The sequence below is a fragment of the Heterodontus francisci genome, chromosome 23, assembly GCF_036365525.1.
Source record: "Heterodontus francisci isolate sHetFra1 chromosome 23, sHetFra1.hap1, whole genome shotgun sequence".
Classification (NCBI taxonomy): Eukaryota; Metazoa; Chordata; class Chondrichthyes; order Heterodontiformes; family Heterodontidae; genus Heterodontus; species Heterodontus francisci.
In genome coordinates, this window is record NC_090393.1 from 64,222,240 (window position 1) to 64,245,905 (window position 23,666).

At 45.9% G+C, this 23,666-nt stretch overlaps 1 protein-coding gene across 1 annotated transcript in view; it reads left to right on the forward strand.

Moving 5' to 3' along the window:
• Positions 1 to 12,232: 12,232 nt before the first annotated feature.
• Positions 12,233 to 23,666, forward strand: part of LOC137382879 (glutathione hydrolase 5 proenzyme-like) — a 123,723-nt gene continuing 112,289 nt past the window's right edge. The window contains exon 1 of the mRNA XM_068055431.1: positions 12,233 to 12,737. Within this exon, the coding sequence (XP_067911532.1) occupies positions 12,571 to 12,737 (167 nt within the window). The 5' untranslated portion in view covers positions 12,233 to 12,570. The remainder of the gene's footprint in view (positions 12,738 to 23,666) is intronic.

Consider the following 23,666-nt stretch of genomic DNA (forward strand, 5'->3'; position numbering starts at 1 on the left):
TGGAGTGCTACCTAGAACTATACTCCAGGGAAAATGTTGTCACTGAGACTGCCCTCAATGCAGCCCAGTCTCTGCCAGTCATGGATGAGCTGGACGAACAACAAACAAAATCGGAACTCAGTGATGCCATTGATTCTCTAGCCAGTGGTAAAGCCCCTGGGAAGGATTGCATTACCCCTGAAATAATCAAGAGTGTCAAGCCTGCTATACTCTCAGCACTCCATGAACTGCTTTGCCTGTGCTGGGACGAAGTAGCAGTACCACAGGACATGTGTGATGCCAATATCATCACCCTCTATAAGAACAAGGGTGACCGCGGTGACTGCAACAACTACCGTGTAATCTCCCTGCTCAGCATAGTGGGGAAAGTCTTCGCTCGAGTCGTTTTAAACAGACTCCAGAAGCTGGCCGAGCGCGTCTACCCTGAGGCACAGTGCGGCTTTCGAGCAGAGAGATCCACCATTGACATGCTGTTCTCCCTTCGCCAATTACAGGAGAAATGCCGCGAACAACAGATACCCCTCTACGTTGCTCTCATAGATCTCACCAAATATCTCACGTGGTCTCTTCAGACTACAAGCAAAGTTCGGATGTCCACCAAAGCTACGAAGTATCATCACCTCATTCCATGACAATATGAAAGACACAATTCAGCCTATCCTGAGTGGCGTGAAACAGGGCTGTGTTCTTGCACCCACACTGTTTGGGATCTTCTCACTGCTGCTCTCACATGCATTCAAGTCTTCAGAAGAAGGAATCTTCCTCCACACAAGATCTGGTGGCAGTTTGTTCAACCTTGCCCGTCTTAGAGCGAAGACCAAAGTATGGAAAGACCTCATCAGGGAACTCCTCTTTGCTGACGATGCTGCATTTACATCCCACACTGAAGAGTGTCTGCAGAGACTCATCGACAGGTTTGCGGCTGCCTGCAACGATTTTGGCCTAACCATCAGCCTGAAGCAACGAACATCATGGGACAGGACGTCAGAAATGCTCCATCCATCAATATCGGCGACCACGCTCTGGAAGTGGTTCAAGAGTTCACCTACCTAGGCTCAATTATCACCAGTAACCTGCCTCTCGATGCAGAAATCAACAAGCGCATGGGAAAGGTGTCTGCTGCTATGTCCAAACTGGCCAAGAGAGTGTGGGAAAAATGGCGCACTGACACAGAACATGGAAAAGTCAGAGTGTTTCAAGCCTGTGTCCTCAGTATCTTGCTCTACGGCAGCAAAGTCTGGACAATGTACGTCAGCCAAGAGCAACGTCTCAACTCATTCCATCTTCGCTGTCTCCGGAGAATCCTTGGCATCAGGTGGCAGGACCGTATCTCCAATGCAGAAGTCCTCGAGGTGGCCAACATCCCCAGCATATACACCCTACTGAGCCAGCGGTGCTTGAGATGGCTTAGCTATGTGTCGCATAGACGATGGCAGGATCCCCAAGTATGCATTGTACAGCGAGCTCGTCACTGGTATCAGACCCACCGGCCGTCCTTGTCTCCGCTTTAAAGACGTCTGCAAATGCGACATGAAGTCCTGTGACATTGATCACAAGTCATGGGAGTCAGTTGCAAGTGAGCTGGTGGACTGCTGTAAAGAGTGGCGAGTTAAAGAGACTAAGCGTTGGCAGGAAAAAAGACAGAAGCGCAAGGAGAGAACCAACTGTGTAACAGCCCCGACAACCAATTTTATCTGCAGCACCTGTGGAAGAGTCTGTCACTCTAGAATTGACCGTTATAGCCACTCCAGGCACTGCTTCACAAACCACTGACCACCTCCAGGCACTTACCCACTGTCTCTCGAGACAAGGAGGCCAAAGAAGAAGAAGACTTACAGGAAGAGGTCCACTTACCTGGCAATGACTGTGCAAAATTAGCTACCTGTAAAGAAAGCTGTTAAACTCAATTAAGTGATTTCTCATTGCTCAAGCTTGAGCATATTGTCCAAATGAAAGCTTATTACTCAGACACCACTAGTACAATAACTATTGCACTTCTACAATAAATTCATACAACCTAGTTTCTTGCAGACCTGTGATCATCAGGCTTGGCTTCTGTTGGAATTCCGAGATCAGGGAGGGGGATTGTGATATACTTGATCAAATTAGCATTGAAAGGGAGGAAGTATTAGCTGTATTAGTGGGCTTGAAGGTGGATAAATCCCCAGGCCCAGATGAGATGTATCCCAGGCTGTTATGTGAGGCAAGGGAGGAGATAGCAGGGGCTCTGACACAAATTTTCAAATCATCTCTGGCCACAGGAGAAGTACCAGAGGGCTGGAGGACAGCAAATGTGATACCATTATTCAAGAAGGGTAGCAGGGATAAAGCAGGTAATTACAGGCCAGTGAGTCTAACATCAGCGGTAGGGAAATTATTGGAAAAAAATCTGAGAGACAGGATTAATCTCCACTTGGAGAGGCAGGGATTAATCAGGGATAGTCAGCATGGCTTTGTCAGGGAGAGATCGTGTCTAAATTTGATTGAATTTTTCGAGGAGGTGATTAGATGTGTAGATGAGGGTAAAGCAGTTGATGTGGTCTACATGAACTTCAAGAAGGCTTTTGATAAGGTCCCGCGTGGGAGATTGGTTAAGAAGGTAAGAGCCCATGGGATCCAGGGTAATTTGTCAAATTGGATCCAAAATTGGCTTAGTGGCAGGAGGCAGAGGGTGATGGTCGAGGGTTGTTTTGCAAGTGGAAGCCTGTGACCAGTGTGGTACCGCAGGGATTGGTGCTGGGCCCCTTGCTGTTTGTAGTGTACATTAATGATTTAGACCTAAATATAGGAGGTATGATCAGTAAGTTCGCAGACGACACGAAAATTGGTGGTGTCGTAAATAGTGAGGAGGAAAGCCTTAGATTACAGAACAATACAGATGGGCTGATAAGATGGGCAGAGCAGTGGCAAATGGGGTTTAATCCTGAGAAGTGTGAGGTGATTCACTTTGGGAGGACTAACAAGGCAAGGGGATATACAATGGATGGTAGGACCCTAGGAAGTACAGAGGGTCAGAGGGACCTTGGGGTGCTTGTCCACAGATCACTGAAGGCAGCAGCACAGGTAGATAAGGTGGTTAGGAAGGCATATGGGATACTTGCCGTTATTATCTGAAGTATAGAATATAAGAGCAGGGAGGTTATGATGGAGCTGTATAAAATGCTGGTTTGGCCACAGTTGGAGTACTGTGTACAGTTCTGGTCACCACACTACAGGAAGGATGTGGTTGCAATGGAGAGGGTGCAGAGGAGATTCACCAGGATGTTGCCTGGGCTGGAGCATTTCAGTTATGAAGAGAGAGTAGATAGGCTTTTGTCGTTTTTCTTGGAGTGGAGAAGGCTGAGGGGGGACCTGATTGAGGTATACAAAATTATGAGAGGCATTGATAGGATAGACAGGAAGAAACCTTTTCCCTTAGTGGAGAGGTCAATAACTAGGGGGTATAGATTTAAGGTAAATGGCAGGAGGTTTAGAGGGGAGTTGAGGAGGATTTTTTTCACCCAGAGGGTGGTTGGAATCTGGAACATGCTGCCTGAAGAGGTGGTAGAGGCAGGAACACTCACGACATTCAAGAAACATTTAGATGAACACTTGAAACGCCATAACATACAAGGCTACGGGACAAGTGCGGGGAAATGAGATTAGCTAGGACGGGTGCTTGATAGTTAGTGCAGGCACATTGGGCCAAAGGGCCTGTTTCTATGCTGTAAAACTCTATGACGTTAAAGTAAGAGCCCATGGGATCCAGGGTAATTTGGCAAATTGGATTCAAAATTGGCTTAGTGGAAGGAGGCAGAGGGTGATGGTAGAGGGTTGTTTTTATGAATGGAGGCCTGTAACCAGTGGGGTACTGCAGGGATCGCTGCTGGGACCCTTACTGTTTGTAGTGTACGTTAATGATTTAGACATGAATATAGGAGATATGATCAGTAAGTTCGCAGACGACACGTGAATTAGTGGTGTTGTAAATAGTGAGGAGGAAAGCCTTAGATTACAGGATGATATAGATGGGCTGGTAAGATGGGCGGAGCAGTGGCAAATGGAGTTTAATCCTGAGAAGAGTGAGGTGATGCACTTTGGGAGGACTAACAAGGCAAGGGAATATACAATGGGTGGTAGGACCATGGGGAGTACAGAGGGTCAGAGTGACCTTGGGGTGCTTGTCCATACATCATTGAAGGCAGCAGCACAGGTAGATAAGGTGGTTAGGAAGGCATATGGGATACTTGCCTTTATTATCTAAGGCTTGGATATAAGAGCAGGGAGGTTATGATGGAGCTGTATAAAACGCTGGATAGGCCACAGTTGGAGTACTGTGTACAGTTCTGGGCACCACACTATAGGAAGGATGTGGTTGCACTGAAGAGGGTGCAGAGGAGATTCACCAGGATGTTGCCTGGGCTGGAGCATTTCAGTTATGAAGAGAGACTGGATAGGTTGGGGTTGTTTTCTTTGGAGCAGAGAAGGCTAAGGGGGGACCTGATTGAGGTACACAAAATTATGAGGGGCTTTGATAGGATCAAAATCCATTTGGTTACTTGAACCAGGGAGCTGTTCCATTGTCTTCTCCAGGCAACTGTCTCCCAGAATGCAAATGAACAGTTTTTTGCCACTACTGTGTTCTCTTTAAGCAAGTAATCTTTTCAGGCCAGCAACAGTTTTAATGTTCCATATGACAATGAATGTGCCTCATTCTTGGCAGGTGTAGTTTTCCTCACAACAACATACCTTCCACAGAACCAGGGTTAGGCACCGCCCAGCGCAGATTCACCATTGTCTCAGTTGTTCTGCGATTTCAATCACTCTTCTTCTCTGGTCATTTATCTGAGGGCCATTTCATACACGGCTATGGGATGGAAAATGTGATTAGAATAGATAGTTGATTGATGGCCGGCATGGACAGGATGGGCCAAAGAGCCTGTTTCTGTGCTGTATAGCTCCATGACTTTATGACTGTTCCGATGCTCTCCTGGCAGCCTCCCACCTTGCATCCTCAGTAAACTTGAGCTCATCTGAAAATCTGTATCCTTATTCGCACCAAGTCTTTTTCACTCATCACCTCAGTGCTTGCTGACCTATATTGGCTCCCAGTTTGACAATGCCTCGATTTTAAAATTCTCATCTGTATCACTAATGTCCTTTAGGGAAGGAAATCTGCTGTCCTTACCTGGTCTGGCCTACAGCAATATGGTTGATTCTTAAATGCCCTCTGAAATGGCCTAGCCACTCTGTTGTATCTAACCACTACCAAAGTCAAAAAGGAATGAAACCGGATGGACCACTTGGAAACAACAAGGGCAAACCCAGCCCTGTCGACCCTGCAAAGTTCTCCTTACTAACATCTGGGGGCTTGTGCCAAAGTTGAGAGAGTTATCCCACAGACTAGTCAAGCAACAGCCTGACATAGTCATACTCACCGAATCATACCTTACAGACAATGTCCCAGACACTGCCATCACTATCCCTGGGTATGCACTGTCCCACCGGCAGGACAGACCCAGCAGACGTAGCGGCACAGTGGTATACAGTCAGGAGGGAGTTGCTCTGGGAGTTCTGAACATAAAGCTGGATCCCATGAAGTCTCATGGCATCAGGTCAAACATCGGCAAGGAAACCTCCTGCTGATTACAACCTACCGCCCTCCCTCAGCTGATGAGTCAGTACTCCTCCATGTTGAACAGCACTTGGAGGAAGCACTGAGGGTGGCAAAGGCGCAGAATGTACACTGGGCGACTTCAATGTCCATCACCAAGAGTGGCTTGATAGCACCACTACTGACCAAGTCCTAAAGGACATAGCTTCTACACTGGGTCTATGGCTGGTGGTAAGGGAACCAATAAGAGGGAAAAACATACTTAACCTCGCCCTCACCAACCTGCCTGTCGCAGATGTATTTGCCCATTGTGTTGTGTGCAACTACCACCGTGCTAAATGAGATAGGTTTTGAACAGATCTGGCAATGCAAAACTGGTCCTCCATGAGGTGCTGTGGGCCATCAGCAGCAGCAGAATTGTACTCAACCACGATCTATAACCTCATGGCCCAGCATATTCCCCACTCTACCATTATCATCAAGCCAGGAGACCAACACTGGCTCAATGAAGAGTGCAGGAGGGCATGCCAGGAGCAGCACCAGGCATACCTCAGAATGAGGTGTCAACCTGGTGAAGCTACAACACAGGACTACTTGCGTGCCAAACAGCATAAGCAGCATAAGATAGACAGAGCTAAGCGATCTGTTACGACCAGATGAGAAAGAGGTCTAGGGTTCCCTTTCAGCCTTCACCTGGTCTTACTGTAACAGGGTTTAATCTTAAACACACCGTGTTTTTAGCTCTCCCTTGGTGAATCCTTATTCACTACTTTCCAATTATAAGGCAAAGAAACGAGCACAAACAGGCTTTCTTCAGTTTAAAGAAGAAAAGTTGAAATTTATTAATCTTAAACTCTTATTCGGTTAGAATTAGAATCTAAATGCCATGCCCCACGCTAGCATGCATACACGATACACACATGCTAATAGAGGCAAAAAGAGCAGAAGAAGTGGAAAAGTTTGAGGCAATATCTGAAGAGTTGTTGTTATGGTTCTTCAAACTCACTGTAGAGTCCTTGATTGTAGGTAGATCTTGCTTTTCGTTGGGGCCCATTATTCTTCTTAAACCTTGTTCGCTGTGGGAGACTTTTATCTCTTGGGATTCATGTGTCTTCAGTGGATTCAGAGCCTTGTGAAAAAGAGATGGGAGCAGACAGGAGAGAGATCGGCTCAGTCCAGGAGCAAACAGCTTTCTGCCCAAACTGTTCGTACAAATTCAAAAAACTCAGGTAGCCCAGCAGGTTAGTCACGTGACCACGACCAAACGCATCTTCCCCTCCCTTCCCCTGTCAGCATTCCGAAGGGATCGTTCCCTCCACGACACCCTGGTCCACTCCTCCATTACCCCCGCCACCTTGGCCCCTTCCCACGGCATCTTCCCCTGCAATCACAGGAGGTGTAATACCTGCCCATTTACCTCCTCTCTCCTCACTATCCCAGGCCCCAAACACTCCTTTCAGGTGAAGCAGCGATTTACTTGTACTTCTTTCAATGTAGTATACTGTATTCGCTGCTCACAATGTGGTCTCCTCTACATTGGGGAGGCCAAACGCAGACTGGGTGACCGCTTTGCGAAACACCTCCACTCAGTCCGAAAGCATGACCCCGAGCTTCAGGTTGCTTGCCATTTCAACACTGCCCCCTTCTCTTATGCTGACATCTCTGCCCTGGGATTGCTGCAGTGTTCCAGTGAACATCAACGCAAGTTCGAGGAATAGCATCTCATTTACCTATTAGGCACACTACAGCCTGCCGGACTGAACATTGAGTTCAATCATTTCAAAGCATGACAGTCCCCCATTTTACTTTCATTTTTAGTTATTTTTTCTTTTTCATTTTTTATATTTTTTTTGTGTTAATTTTATTTTATTTTATCTTAGTTTGTTCAGTTTGCTTACCCACTGTTTTTTTTTCATGTTTGTACTTGTGGCTGTTCAGTTTTCAGTCCGTTAACACCCTATCTGTACTTATGCTTTGTCTTTCAACACACCATTAACATATTGTTTGCCTTTGCTCCATGACCTCTGGTCAGTTATTCTCTGTGACCTTCAATCATTAGGTCAGAAGTGGGGATGCACGCTGATGATTGTGTGATATTCAGCACCATTTGCGACTCCTCAGAAAGTGAAGCAATCTGTGAAGTAATGCAGCGAACATTCCCACTTCTGGCCTTATGATTGAAAGAAGGTCATTGATGAAGCAGCTGAAGTTGGTTGGGCCTAGGAACTATTGCAGTGATGTCCTGCAGCTGAGATGATTGACCTCCAAGTGCCAGGCAATGACCATCTCCAACAAGAGAGAATCTAACCATCTCCCCTTGACAGTCAATGGCATTATGATCGCTGAATCCCATACAATCAACATCCTGGGGGTTACCATTGACTAGAAACTGAACTAGAGTAGCCATATAAATACCATGGCTACAAGAGCAGGTCAGAGGCTAGGAATCCTGTGATGCGTAACTCACCTCCTGACTCCCCAAAGCCTGTCCACCACCTACAAGGCACAAGTCTGGAGTGTGATGGAATACCCTCCACTTGTCTGGATGGGTACAACTCCAACAACACTCAAGAAGCTTGACACCATCCAGGACAAAGCAGCCCGCTTGATTGGCACCCCATCGACAAACATTCACTCCCTCCCCCAACAAACGCGCTGTGGCAGCACTGTGTACCATCTACAAGATGCACTGCATCAACGCACCAAGGCTCTTTCGACAGCACCTTCCAACCCCGTCACCTCTACCACCTAGAAGGACAAGGGCAGCAGATGCATGGGAACACCACCACCTGCAAGTGCCCCTCCAAGTCACACACCATCCTGATTTGGAACTCCATCGCCGTTCCTTCACTGTTGCTGGATCAAAATTGTGGAACTCCCTTCCTAACAGCACTGTGGCTGTTCCAGAAGGCAGCTCACCACCACCTTCTCAATGGCAAATAGGGACGCACAATAAATGCTGGCCTGGCCAGTGATGCTCACATCCCGTGAATGAAAAAAAAATTAAATTTAATCCAAAACACATGACTCGTCCGTGACTACAACAAACCACTAAGGGTACAGGTATATGTTAGTTATAAGTGTAGCAGATTTATTAAGTAGTTTACATTCAGTTCAAAGAGGTAATACTTAACAAAGACAATAGTCACAGTGTGTTCCTCAAAACCTGAGCAAGAGCCCTCCGACTGACTGTGGCACAGTCTCTCTTTCTCTTGCTGTGTTCTGTTGACTGAAGATTCTCTTCTTTCTTCCTCTGGATTTTTCGTGCTACTTCTCATGTTCAATAGCTGTTCTTTTATACCCTTTTTGGCCATCAGACCACCTTTGTAGTTTGCCTGATGGTTGGTCCAGGTCCTGTGATGTCAGTTACTACCCTACTCTAATTGGGGCTTAATCAATAAAACATTTTGCCAATAATTGAGATATAAAACTATGAAGAGTTTGATTCATTACGGTTGTTATCTCTTTGGACAGTTTGAATTTATACAGAAATGGATTATTTTTTAGTCAAGTTATTGAATATTATCAGGGTCACAATACCTATTCTGCTGACTTTGTGTTACAGTAATTTACAAAATCCAATTGACACTGAGCTTTCTTACAAGCTTAAGACTCAGTTTTTAAACTTAATACTTTTTAATTTAAGCCCATTCTTTCTTGTATGATTCTTAATTCATTAATTACAACTCAATCAGGCCCATTGCTTTTGTCATGCTAGGCCCCCACCTGCCAACAATGAGGCACATCATGAAGATTGATGTTAAACTTTTACTGGAGTGAGGGGATGACTTGTTTAAACAGATCAGCTGTGGCTGTAAAAGGCATTTTCATTTTACCAGACGGTGTTTGGAAGGACAAAGCAGCCGTTCCCTGACATCCAACCCACAATGAACTTTTGATCACCAGACATTGAAGGTGGGGGAGCTCGCATTCCAGGTTGACTGCAAAGATGGCCGAATGCACAAACGGACATGGTCAAACCAGCTAGTCACGTGACTAACCTGCTGGGCAACCTGAGTTTTTTTGAATTTGTACAGTTTGGGCAGAAAGCTATTTGCTCCTGGACCGAGAAGATCTCTCCTGTCTGCTCCCATCTCTTTCTCACAAGCCTCTGAATCCACTGAAGACACATGAACCCCAAGAGAGAAAAGTCTACAGCGAACAAGATTTAAGAAGAATACTGGGCCCCAACGAAAAGCAAGAGCTATCTGCAATCAAGGACTCTACAGTTTGCTTGAAGAACCATAACAACAATTCTTCAGATATTGCCACAAACCTTTCCACTTAATTTTTTTTCTGCTCTTTTCTGTCTCTATTTGTATTTGTGTATCGCGTATGCATCTAGTGTGGGGCGCAGCATGTATCCCTAGGCGTTAACAGAATTAGAGTTTAAGTTTAAGTTTAATAAATATCACATTTTCTTCTCTAAACCTAAGAAAGCCTGTTTGTGCTGGTTTCTTTGCCATATAATTGGAAAGCAGTGAATAAGGATTCACCAAGGGGGAGCTAAAAACACGGTGTGCTTAAAAAAAACCCTGTTACAGTAAGACCAGGTGAAGGCTGAAAGGGAACCCTAGACCTCTTGCTCACCTGGTCGTAACACTTTGTAATCATTATTTCTTGATGGGTTCGTACTTAATGCATTAATTTGATTAATCTAGTTGCTGATACAAGACACAAAAATGACTTCTTTGGTCATGTTTTAGTATTAAGATGGCTTTCTTGACCTTGTTAATTATTACAGAGGATACAGTGTGAAAATAGTCAAGTTAAGCTCAAATCTAGTTGCCCAAACCTACTTACAATGTCCTGAGCCATTGTTTCTTCTGCATCCTTTGTCTAGCAGGATGGATGGGATCTGCACCTTGTATATCAAACTCTGAGCGCTACGTTATAACAGCATGTTCCTTTGGCTGCGAGCAATAGGCAGAGTACTGACCGTACTCAACCAGCCCATACTTGCAAAACATTGTCTAATGTTAGATGTGGTTCCGTGATTGGACAGCACTTCCTGAACATTCCCAAGTGTGCTAAGAATTACACCAACAACCAATTTAAGATTATCAGTCAGGCTCGCAATGTGGCTCACCTACGTTTGCTAGAAACTACATATATTCATATGCAGGGACTTGTCCTCTTCAGGCAAAAAGAACATGTCCAGGCTTTGCATCTTTTTTGAATTAATCAAAAGCATGGGAGACAATCGTTCCCTGGTGCATTCTCCATGGTAATGCCTCAACCAATTAGAGTTAACTTGTCAACGAATCGGCACCCTTTTCTCATGCAGTATAAGTTGTTGCTCCATTTGAAATTTGGCATTCTTGCATCTGACTTGACAAGTGCAAGATGAAAAGCTTCAACAGCATGTCTCTTTTTTTCAGCAATACTCAAGTTCTGCACTACCAATCTAAATCTTATGATACACCACAGTTAGTCCACTTGGTCCACCTTATTCCCCAGCAGCAGATCCAGCAATGTCTCCTTCCTATGTGGACCAAGAACATACTGGTCAAGGAACTCCTGAATACATTCAGAAATTCCTCCCCCTCCTTACCCTTTACTCTAACATTATCCCAATCGATATTTGTGTAAAGTCCCCCAATATCACCACTCTATAGTTCTTGCACATCTCTGTGATTTCCCTGCAGATTTGCTCCTCTATCTCCTTCTCACTATTTGGAGGTCTATCGAATACCCCCTGTACCGTGATCATACCCTTTTAGTTTCTCAACTCTAACTAAATGGATTCTGTCATTGCCCCCTCAAGGAAATCCTCTGCTTCCAACACTACAATGTCTTCCCTAATCAGTACTGCCACCCCACCTTTTTTTTCTCCAAAATGATACTTTATTCATAAAAATTTGCAAAAATACATTATAAAACAGCTCAAAACAGTTCAAATTTTACATTCCGGATAGTACAATAGAGATCAGATTTCTTCAATACAGAAAATATGAAGTGCCTCACAATTCTTGCCAATCCATTTTAAATGCAACGTACATTGGCATTACATAGTAAAAAACATTTTCACGTTTACAGCCAGAGGGGTTTTACACAGGTTCCAGTCCCTCGGTTCACTATGGCGGGAGGACCTTTCTCATTGAGACTTTGTGTCAGCTGCCCCAAGCTTTAGTGAGTCCCTCAGCACGTAGTCCTGGACCTTCCTTTGGTCCTTCCTTATCTTATCTAAACATTTTATATTAAGCACCCAGTCCTCAGCATTTTTTAGCCACCATATTATACTCCCATACGCCAACTTGGGCTTTTGGCTAACCGAGCTTATTCACCACACTGTGCGGTGATGGGTAAAGGAGTCTTTGTGTGATTTAGGACAGGGGCAGCAGAGATTTGGAGCCAAGACCATTTAAGGCAGGAGAGTGAAGGAGGGTGAAAGTAATTCCAATGTTGAATGAGGAGCCATGCTATAACGCTCTGATTTCGAGTCAATATGAATAAACTACACAGACTGTAAACCTTTTAATGTAGCCCCTATATGTGCCATACCCGTCCCAGTGGGTGAAGATGACTTTCAGCCCCTATCCGTTTGAATTCCTGCACAGTTAGTTTAAATATTTTCAATAACTTTGTGCAATTTCAGACTTGCAAGAAATGCAAAGTGTGTACCAGGAACTGGGAACGGAAGAAAAATCCCCCGCCCACTGGAGGCGAGAGACATCACTTGGAAATTTAGGGAGAGACAGATACACACCAGGATAGAGACACAGAAATACAGGGAAAAAGGGACAGACCTTGGTAGCAGACAACAGGGAGAAACTGAGAGAAACGCATAGGGAGGGACTGACAGAGAAACAGACACAACGACAGAAAAAGCGTAAGATAAGCAGACACGGAAGAGAGAGAAATACTGAGAAAGGCTCAGAGCTGAGATAAACCAAGAACAGCGAGAGAGGGTGAGACAGAAAGAGAGCTAAATCACTGGAATTCGGTCTGTCGGAGTGGGCATTCGGGAAGAGAGGATGAAGAACTGGAGGAGCTGCTGTTGTCTGGTGCTACTTATAGTGGCTGTGCTGGTCACGGTCGGGACAGTGTTATTCCTGGTGTGGAAACCAAGGTGCGGAGGAGAAAACTTTTACACACATGCTGCAGTGGCTGCGGACTCGGTGAATTGCTCGGAAATCGGCAGGTAAGAGCTTCCGTACCAACTACACAGCAGTACTCCAAACGCCTGCTCACTTACACAGCCCGCTCACTATTATACAGCAGGATTCCAGACCTCCCGCTCACTATTACACAGCAGGACTCCCAATCCCCGCTCACTATTACACTGCAGGACTCCAGACCTCCCGCTCACTATTACACTGCAGGACTCCAGACCCCCGCTCACTATTACACAGCAGGACTCCAAATCCCCGCTCACTATTACACAGCGGGTCTCCAAATCCCCGTTCACTATTACACAGCAGGACTCCAGACCCCGCTCACTATTACACAGCAGGACTCCAAATCCCCGCTCACTATTACACTGCAGGACTCCAGACCTCCCGCTCACTATTACACAGCAGGACTCCAAATCCCCGCTCACTATTACACTGCAGGACTCGAGACCCTCGCTCACTATTACACAGCAGGACTCCAGACTCCTGCTCACGATTACACAGCGCTGAAGCCTTGCAAAAACTTCAGAAAACTTCAGAAAGTTCTAATACATAGACTTGCATTTGTACAGCACATATCCAGACCCTGCGATGTCCCAAAGCACTTTACAGCCAATCCAGAAGTGTTTTTTAAAGAGTTTGTGCACTTATGATTTCACATATTGTTTACCGGGGTCGTTTCCTGAGGTCCTGCCTCATGTTGAGTACCTCCTGGCTCTCATCATTGCCAATTGATGCTGTTCCCATTGGGCGTTGTGGGTTGGGTTGTGGTGAGTATGTTGAGGGGTGGTTTTGAGTGTTGAGTGATATTTGGGATCAGGGTGTACACAGCAAGGGAAGTCAAGGTTCTGTATATGGGGAGGAGGGGTAACAACCCCTCCATAACGAACTCACTTGTCAATTTTTGAAATTTTGAGCCAAAGCTGACCAAATTACTCCAGTCACTCACTGCACACGAGGACAAACTGAATGAATTGCGAAGAATTAATCTGATGTTTTCAGAGAAGTATAAGAATACTGCACAGCTGGAATCCTTTTCCCAGGTAAAGCCGGTGGTTGACCTGACTGTCCGCCAGGGAACTTGAACTTTAAGACAGAAAGTCTTGCAGTTATGTAACACCTTTCACAATGTCAGGACCTCCTAAAGCACTTTACAGACAAGAAGTACTCTTGAAGTGTAGTCTCTATTGTAATGTGGGAAATGCAGCAGCCAATGTGTGCACAGCAAGATCCCACAAACTCCAATGTGATAATGACCAGATAATCTCCTCCAAAAAATACCCCACCTCCAACAGTGCAGCATTCCTAAAGTACTGCATTGGCAGCAACAAGCTGGATTTTGTGCTCAAGTCTCCGACTTGAACCCCAACCTTTTGGCTCAGAGATGACAGTGCTATCACTGAGTTACGGCTGATATCTACATGGACAGTATATATTATTTTCCTTCTCTAAATTGACAGTGTGTCAATGAAAGTGGAAACCATCAAACTACCATTTATGTACACTGTGAAGCTTGTATCTTTATAATAGAGTCATAGAGTCGTACAGCATAGAAACAGGCCCTTCGGCCCACCGCGTCCATGCTGACCATAATGCCTATCTATACTAATCCCACCTGCCTGCGTTAATTCCATATTCCTCTGCGCCTTGCTCATTCAAGTAACTGTCCAGATGCCTCTTAAATGTTGCTACTGTTCCTGCCTCCACCACCTCCTCAGACAGCTCATTCCAGATACCCACTATTCTTTGTGTGAAAAACTTACCCCTTTGATCCCCTTTAAACCTCCTCCCTCTCACCTTAAATCTATGCCCTCTAGTTTTAGTCACCCCTACCATGGGAGACAGACCCTGGCTATCTACCCTATCTATGCCTCTCAGAATTTTATACACCTCTATCATGTCCCCTCGCAGCCTCCTTCGCTCCAGGGAAAACAGACCCAGCCTATCCAATCTCTCTTTATAACTCAAGCCCTCCAAACCAGGCAACATCCTTGTGAATCTTTTCTGCACCCTCTCTAGCTTAATCACATCTTTCCTGTAGTGCGGCGACCGGAACTGCACACAGTACTCCAAATGCGGCTTAACCAACGTTATGAACAACTGGAACATGAGTGTAGTAGGTTCTGATGCCGTAACAAAACATTCAAAAATATATGCCCAGAATTTCCTGTGGCTGGGCAATCAGCAAGTTTTGCCGAAATTCTGTGCCCATTTTGCTGATGGCAATTGATGATGAAATTTCCCTCCAATCTCTTTTTTTATGTTAATTTTCACGTCTACCAATCGAGGTCCAGTGAAAGCTCAGCCTCACACCATATATTAAGGGATACGGTGGCCTGGTGGTAATGTCACTGCACTAGTACTCTACAGATCCCAGCTGATATACTGGAGCTATGGGTTCAAATCCCACCATGGCAGCTGCTGGAGTTTAAATTCAATTAATTAATAAGTTGACTTAATTAATGAAAATGTGGAATTGAAAGCTAGTTAGCAATGTTGAACATGAAACTGCCAACAATTGTTGTAAAAACCCATCTAGTTCACTAATGCTCTTTCGGGAAGGAAATCCACCATCCTTACCTGGTCTGGCCTACAGAAATGTGGTTGACTCTTAACTGCCCTCTGACATGGTCTAATAAGCCACTCAGTGGTACTAAACCACTACACCAAAAGTTGTAAAGGAACAAAACTGGATGGAACACCCAACATTGACCTAGGCAACGACAATGGCAAACCAAGCCCTGTCAATCCTTCTTACTAACATCTGGGGGCTTGTGCCAAAGTTGGGAGAGCTGTCCTACAGACTAGTCAAGCAGCAGCCTGACATAGTCATACTCACCGAATCATACCTTACAGACAATGTCCCAGACACCACCATCACCATTCCTGTCTTGCCCCACCAGAGATGATGGCACAGTGGTATACAGATGAGAGGGAGTTGCCCTGGGAGTCCTCAACATTGACTCTGGACCCCATGAAGTCTCACGGCATCAGGTCAAATATGGGCAAGGAAACCGCCTGCTGATTATCATCTACCACCCCCACCTCAATCCTTGGCTGATGAATCAGTGCTTCTCCATGTTGAACACCAATTGGAAGAAGCATTGAGGGTGGTAACGGTGCAATATGTACTCTGGGTGAGGGACCTCAATGTCCATCGCCATGCGTGGCTCAGTAGCACCACTACTAACTGAGTGGGCCGAGTCCTGAAGGACATATCAGCCTGCAGCAGGTGGTGAGGGAATCAACAAGAGGGAAAAACCTACTAGACCTTGTCCTCACCAATCTACCTGTTGCAGATGCATCTGTCCCTGACAGTATTGGTAGGAGTGATCACCGCACAATTCTTGTGAAAACGAAGTCCTGTCTTCACAATGAGGATACCTTCCATCACGTTGTGTGACACTACCACCCGGCTAAATAAGATAGATGAGGCACTGTGGACCATCATCAGCAGCAGAATTGTATTCAAATACAATCTGTAACCTCATGGCCCAGCATATTCCTCACTCGACCATTACCATCAAGCCAGGGGATTAAGCCTGGTTCAACGAGGAGTGCAGGAGTGAATGCCAGGAGCAGCACCAGGCATACCTAAAGTGAGGTGTCAACCTGGTGAAGCTACAATGCAGCACTACTTGCATGCTAAACAGTGGAAGCAGCATACAATAGACAAAGCTAAGCAATCTCACAACCCACAGATCAGATGAAAGCTCTGCAGTCCTGACACATCCAGTCGTGAATGGTGGTGGACAATTAAACAACTAACTGGAGAAGGTGGCTCCACAAATATCCCCATCCTCAATGATGGGGGAACCCAGCACATCAGTGCAAAAAACTAAAGCATTCGCAACCATCTTTAGCCGGAAGTGCCGAGTGGATGATTCATCTCGGTCTCCTCCTGAGATTCCCGAGCATCACAGATGCCAGTCTTCAGCCAATTCAATTCACTCGACATGATATCAGCAAATGGCTGAAGGCACTGGATACTGCAAAGGCTATGGGCCCTGACAACATTCCAGCAATAGTACTGAAGACTTGTGCTCCAGAACTAGCCGCACGCCTAGCCAAGCTGTTCCAGTACAGCTACAACACTGGCATCTACCCAGCAATGTGGAAAATTGCCCAGGTAAGTCCTGTACACAAAAAGCAGGATAAATCCAACCCGGCCAATTACCGCCCCATCAGCCTACTCCCGATCATCAGCAAAGTGATGGATGGTATCGTCGACAGTGCTATCAAGTGCCACTTAAACAGCAATAACATGTTCGCCGATGATCAGTTTGGGGAAAACTCTCCGCTGGTTGGAGTCATACCTAGCACAATGGAAGATGGTTGATGGTTGTGGTTGGAGGTCAAACACTCAGCTCCATCCCTAATTTCCCTTGAGAAGGTGGTGGTGAGCTGCCTTCTTAAATCGTCCATGTGGGGTAGGTATACCCACAGTGCTGTTAGGAAGGGAGTTCCAGGATTTTGACCCAGTGACAGTGAAGGAACGGCGATATAGTTCCAAGTCAGGATGGTGTGTGACTTGGAGGGGAACTTGCAGGTGGTGATGTTCCCATGCATCTGCTTCCTGTATCCTTCAAGGCGGTAGAGGTCATGGGTTTGGAAGGTGCTGTCTAAAGAGTCTTGGTGCGTTGCTGCATACTAACTTTTTGTGATTCATGTACCAGGATACTCAGATCCCTCTGTACCACTGAGTTCTGTGATCTCTCTTCATTTAAATAGTATACAGCTTTTCTATTCTTCCTGCCAACCTCCTTCCTGTTACGACCAAGGCGGGAGTAATGCACTGTTAATTCAGTCCCACTACTCCACAGGTCACAGCATATCAAGAAAGTTTTTCACCTACCAAAGAATAGACAAATTAGACACACTGGGCTGAATTTTACACCATCCCAACGGGTCGGATGGTGGCGAGGGGGCGACGTAAAGTTGAGCGGGAGGCCAACCTGCCTCACCCCCGCCTCCAGTTGACTTTACAGTGGTTGGGCGGGGTGGGGAGGAAATGGTCCGCCGGCCCGAGGCCAATCAAGGCCCTTATGTGGCCACCTAATGGCCACTTAAAGGCCCTTGCCCGCCTCCATGGGTATTTTACCCGTGGCAAGCGGGCATGCTGGGGATGTGAAAGGCTGCCCAGCAATAGTTGCTGGCCTTTCTGCGCCCCGGTGGGGGGCCATGGCAGTCAGGCACAGGGTGCCCGATTGAGGGCCACCCCCACCTCCCAACCCACCCCCGGGACCCAAGACGCCTCCCATCCCCCCAAACGACCACTCCAGCCTCACCAGTTAAGGACCGATCCCCTGGTGAGGCATGTCCAACTTACCTTCACTCCTGGATCCATTTGGTCGACTGGGCTGCAGTCCCAGCAGTGGCCACCTCTCCCGGTGGCACTGCTGGGTCTAAGAGCTGCCAGCCTGCTGATTGGGGCAGCTCAATGAGGCGGGACCTCCTGCCTCAAGCAGGTGGAAGTCCCACCTTGGGACAATTAAAGCCCGGGGACCCGTAAAATGCGGGACGAATCCCCGGGCTAGGCGGAAGTGGGTTTGCCACCGACTTTTACGTCTTCTTTACAGAGCGAGGTAACACTTTTCTGGGTCTTCCTCTCTTGCTCCAGGCAGGTCAAAGTAAAGATTTCAAAATGACTGCACTTGTTAAAGGGTCAAAGTGGAAAAAAAAACCTTCCTGAACATGGTCACATGTCCAGACACAGCATCTCTTGTCATGCAAACAAAAACACTCTAAGAAAGGCCAAACCCCTGTGGTTTCCTTGAAATTGCCTGCTTTCCTATCCTTGTACAAGTTCAACTTCCTTTTAAAGCACCCCTGAAGTTCAACTTTTGTTATGAACTTCATTTCAAAACATTGCAGAAATTCCGACTATTTGCAGGTGTCCACTGAGCAAAAAATCCTTTTCTCATTTTTTAAAAAACACACAGAATTCCAAGTTTTTAATGCAAAAACAAAACCTCGTAACATTACAAACATGTGAACTAGGAGCAGGCCATTCAGCCCCTTGCGCCTGCTCTGTCCATTCTATACGATCATGGCTGATCTGTTTGTGGACTCAGCTATACTTTCCTGCCTACCCTCGATACCCTCCCTTGTTTGTCAAGAATCTGTCTACCTCTGCCATAAAAACATTCAATGACCCTGATTCCACCGCTCTCCGGGGAAGAGAGTTCCACAGACTCACGACCCCTTGAGAGAAAAAATTTCTCCTCATCTCTGTCTTAAATGGGAGACCCCGCAATTTTAAACTGTGCCCTCTGGTTTTAGTCACTCCCACAAGGGAAAACCTCCTTTCAACATCCACCCTGTCAATTCCCCTCAGGATCTTATATGTTTCAATAAGATCACCTCTCATCCTTCTAAACTCCAATGAATACAGACCCAACTTGTCTAACCTTTCCTGATAAGATAACCCTTTCAGCCCAGGAATCAGTGGAGTGAACCTTTTCTGAACTGCTTCCAGTGCACTTATATCCTTTCTTAAGTAAGGAGACAAAACTGTACACAATATTCTTCATGTGGTCTCACCAATGCCCTGTACAACTGTAGCAAAACATCTCTACTTTTACATTTCCATTCTCCTGGTAAACAACAAGAACATTGCATTTGCCTTCTTAATCACCTGCTGTACCTGCATACTAACTTTTTATGTTTCATGAACTTGGACACCCTGATCCCTCTGCATCTCAAGAGTTCTGCGATCTCTCTCCATTTAAATAATATGTTGCTTTTCTATTTTTCTGGCCAAAGTGGACAAGTTCACACTTTCCCACATTATACTCCATCTGCCAAATCTTTGCTCGCTCACTCGCTTAACCTATCTATATCCCTTTACTGACTCCTTATGTCCTGTTCACAACTTACTCTCCTACCTGTCTTTGTGTAATCAGCAAATTTAGCAAGCATATATTCTGTCCCTTCATCCAAGTCATTGATATAGATTGTAAATTGTTGAGGCCCTGGCACTGATCCCTGTGGCACTCCACTAGTTACAGCTTGCCGACCTGAAAACGACCCATTTATGTCTACTCTCTGTTTCCTGTTAGCTAACTAATCCTCTATACATGCTAATATGTTACCCACCCCCTACACCACGGGCTCTTATTTTGTTTAGTAACCTTTGATGTGGCACCTTGTCAAATGTCTTTTGGAAATCCAAGTACACCACATCCACAGGTTCCCCTTTATCCATGTTACTTGTTACTTCCTCAAAGAACTCTAATAAATTAGTTAAACATGATTTCCCTTTCACAAAATCATGTTGACTCTTGCTGGTTGCATTGAGATTTTCTTAATGACCTGCTATAACTTCCTTAATAATAGATTCCAGCATTTTCCCTATGACAGATATTAAGCTAAGTGGCCTGCAGTTTCCTGCTTTCTATCTTCCTTCTTTCTTGAATAGCAGAGTCACATTTGCTATTTTCCAATCTGATGGGACCTTTTCAGAATCTAGGGAATTTTGGAAAATTAAAACCCAATTCATCCACTATCTCAACAGCCATTTCTTTTAAGACTTTAAGATGAAGTCTATCAGGACCTGGGGACTTGTCAGATTTTAGTTCTAATAATTTTCTCAGTACCTTTTCCCCTACTGATTGTAACTGTTTTAAAGTTCCTCCCTCCCTTTCAACTCTTGATTCACAAATATTTCTGGGATGTTATTTGTATCCTCTACAGTGAAGACAGATGCAAAACATCTGTTCAACCCCTCTGCCATTTCCTTATTTTCCATTATTAATTCCCCAGACTCACTCTCTAGAGGACTAACACTCATTTCACTTACTCTTTTCCTTTTTAAATACCTGTAGAAACTCTTACTACCCGTTTTTATATTTCTAGCTAGCTTTCTCTCATATTCTAATTTGTGTCTCATTATTATTCTTTTAGTCATTCTTTACTTTTTTTTATATTCTGTCCAAATTTCTAACCTGCCTCCCATCTTTGCGCAACTATAGGCTTTTTCTTTCAATTTGACACTACCTTTAACTTCCTTAGTTAGCCACAGAAGGTGTGTCCTTCCCCGAGAGTCTTTCCTTCTCACTGGAATGTATCTTTGCTGAGTGTTATGAACTGTCTCCCGAAATGTCTGTCACTGCATCACGACTGACCTATCTCTTATCCTAATTCCCCAGTTTACTTTAGCCAGGTCTGTCTTCAAACCCTCATAATGACACTTATTTAAATTTAAAACACTAGTCTTAGATCCACTCTTCTCACCCTCAAACACAATGCAAAATTCAATCATGTTGTGATCACTGCTATTGAGGAGTGCCTTTACTATGAGGTCATTAATTAATCGTGTCTCGATACACATTACCAGATGTAGTATATCTTGCTCTCTGGTTGGCTCTAGCAGAACAAGACTACACCTTCTTCTGGCAGGGCAGGGATCCTGAAGAACCAAGACAGCATGGAGTGAGCTTCGCCATCAGAAACTCCTTGCTCAGCATGATAGAGCCTCCCTCAAATGGCTCGGAACGCATACTGTCCATCCGACTGCTCACCACCTCTGGTCCAGTACACCTACTCAGCATCTATGCTCCAACACTCTGCTCCCCACCTGAAGCTAAAGATCAGTTCTACGAGGAACTCCATAACATCATGAGCAGCATCCCCAACACCGAACACCTGTTCCTGCTGGGGGACTTTAATGCCAAGGTTGGGGCAGACCATGACTCATGGCCCTCCTGCCTTGGGCGCTATGGCATTGGAAGGATGAATGAGAACGGGCAGAGACTGCTTGAATTGTGTACCTATCATAACCTCTGCATCACCAACTCGTTCTTTCACACTAAACCCTGTCACCAGGTTTCATGGAGGCACCCAAGATCGCGTCGTTGGCACCAGCTAGACCTCATTGTCACAAGGCGAGCCGCCTTAAACAGTGTTCAAATCACACGCAGCTTCCACAGTGCGGACTGCGACACCGACCACTCCCTGGTGTGCAGCAAGGTTAGACTCAGACCAAAGAAGTTGCATCATTCCAAGCAGAAGGGCCACCGCGCATCAACACGAACAGAATTTCTCACCCACAGCTGTTACAAAACTTTCTAAATTCAGTTGTAACAGCCCTTCAAAACACTCCCACAGGGATGCTGAGACCAAGTGAGCCCACATCAGAGACGCCATCTATGAGTCAGCTTTGACCACCTACGGCAAAAGTGCGAAGAGAAATGCAGACTGGTTTTAATCTCATAATGAAGAGCTGGAACCTGTCATAGCCGCTAAGCGCAATGCACTGTTGAACTACAAGAAAGCCCCCAGCGATTTAACATCCGTAGCACTTAAAGCAGCCAGAAGCACTGCACAAAGAACAGCCAGGCATTGCGCAAATGACTACTGGCAACACCTATGCAGTCATATTCAGCTGGCCTCAGACACCGGAAACATCAGAGGAATGTATGATGGCATTAAGAGAGCTCTTGCGCCAACCATCAAGAAGATCGCCCCCCTCAAATCTAAATCAGGGGACATAATCACTGACCAACGCAAACAAATGGACCGCTGGGTTGAGCACTACCTAGAACTGTACTCCAGGGAGAATGTTGTCACTGAGACTGCTCTCAATGCAGCCCAGCCTCTACCAGTCATGGATGAGCTGGACATACAGCCAACAAAATCGGAACTCAGTGATGCCATTGATTCTCTAGCCAACGGAAAAGCCCCTGGGAAGGACAGCATTACCCCTGAAATAATCAAGAGTGCCAAGCCTGCTATACTCTCAGCACTACATGAACTGCTATGCCTGTGCTGGGACGAGGGAGCAGTACCTCAGGACATGCGCGATGCCAATATCATCACCCTCTATAAAAACAAAGGTGACCGCGGTGACTGCAACAACTACCGTGGAATCTCCCTGCTCAGCATAGTGGGGAAAGTCTTTGCTTGAGTCGCTCTAAACAGGCTCCAGAAACTGGCTGAGCGCATCTACCCTGAGGCACAGTGTGGCTTTCGTGCAGAGAGATCGACCATTGACATGCTGTTCTCCCTTCGTCAGATACAGGAGAAATGCCGCGAACAACAGATGCCCCTCTACATTGCTTTCATTGATCTCACCAAAGCCTTTGACCTCGTCAGCAGACGTGGTCCCTTCAGACTACTAGAAAAGATCGGATATCCACCAAAGCTACTAAGTATCATCACCTCATTCCATGACAATATGAAAGGCACAAGTCAACATGGTGGCTCCTCATCAGACCCCTTTCCTATCCTGAGTGGCGTGAAACAGGGCTGTGTTCTCGCACCCACACTTTTTGGGATTTTCTTCTCCCTGCTGCTTTCACATGCGTTCAAGTCCTCTGAAGAAGGAATTTTCCTCCACACAAGATCAGGGGGCAGGTTGTTCAACCTTGCCCGTCTAAGAGCGAAGTCCAAAGCACGGAAAGTCCTCATCAGGGAACTCCTCTTTGCTGACGATGCTGCTTTAACATCTCACACTGAGGAGTGCCTGCAGAGTCTCATCGGCAGGTTTGCGGCTGCCTGCAATGAATTTGGCCTAACCATCAGCCTCAAGAAAACGAACATCATGCAGCAGGACATCAGAAATGCTCCATCCATCAATATTGGCGACCACGCTCTGGAAGTGGTTCAAGAGTTCACCTACCTAGGCTCAACTATCACCAGTAACCTGTCTCTAGATGCAGAAATCAACAAGCGCATGGGAAAGGCTTCCACTGCTATGTCCAGACTGGCCAAGAGAGTGTGGGAAAATGGCGCACTGACACGGAACACAAAAGTCCGAGTGTATCAAGCCTGTGTCCTCAGTACCTTGCTCTATGGCAGCGAGGCCTGGACAACGTATGTCAGCCAAGAGCGACGTCTCAATTCATTCCATCTTCGCTGCCTCCGGAGAATACTTGTCATCAGGTGGCAGGACCGTATTTCCAACACAGAAGTCCTCGAGGCGGCCAACATCCCCAGCTTATACACACTACTGAGTC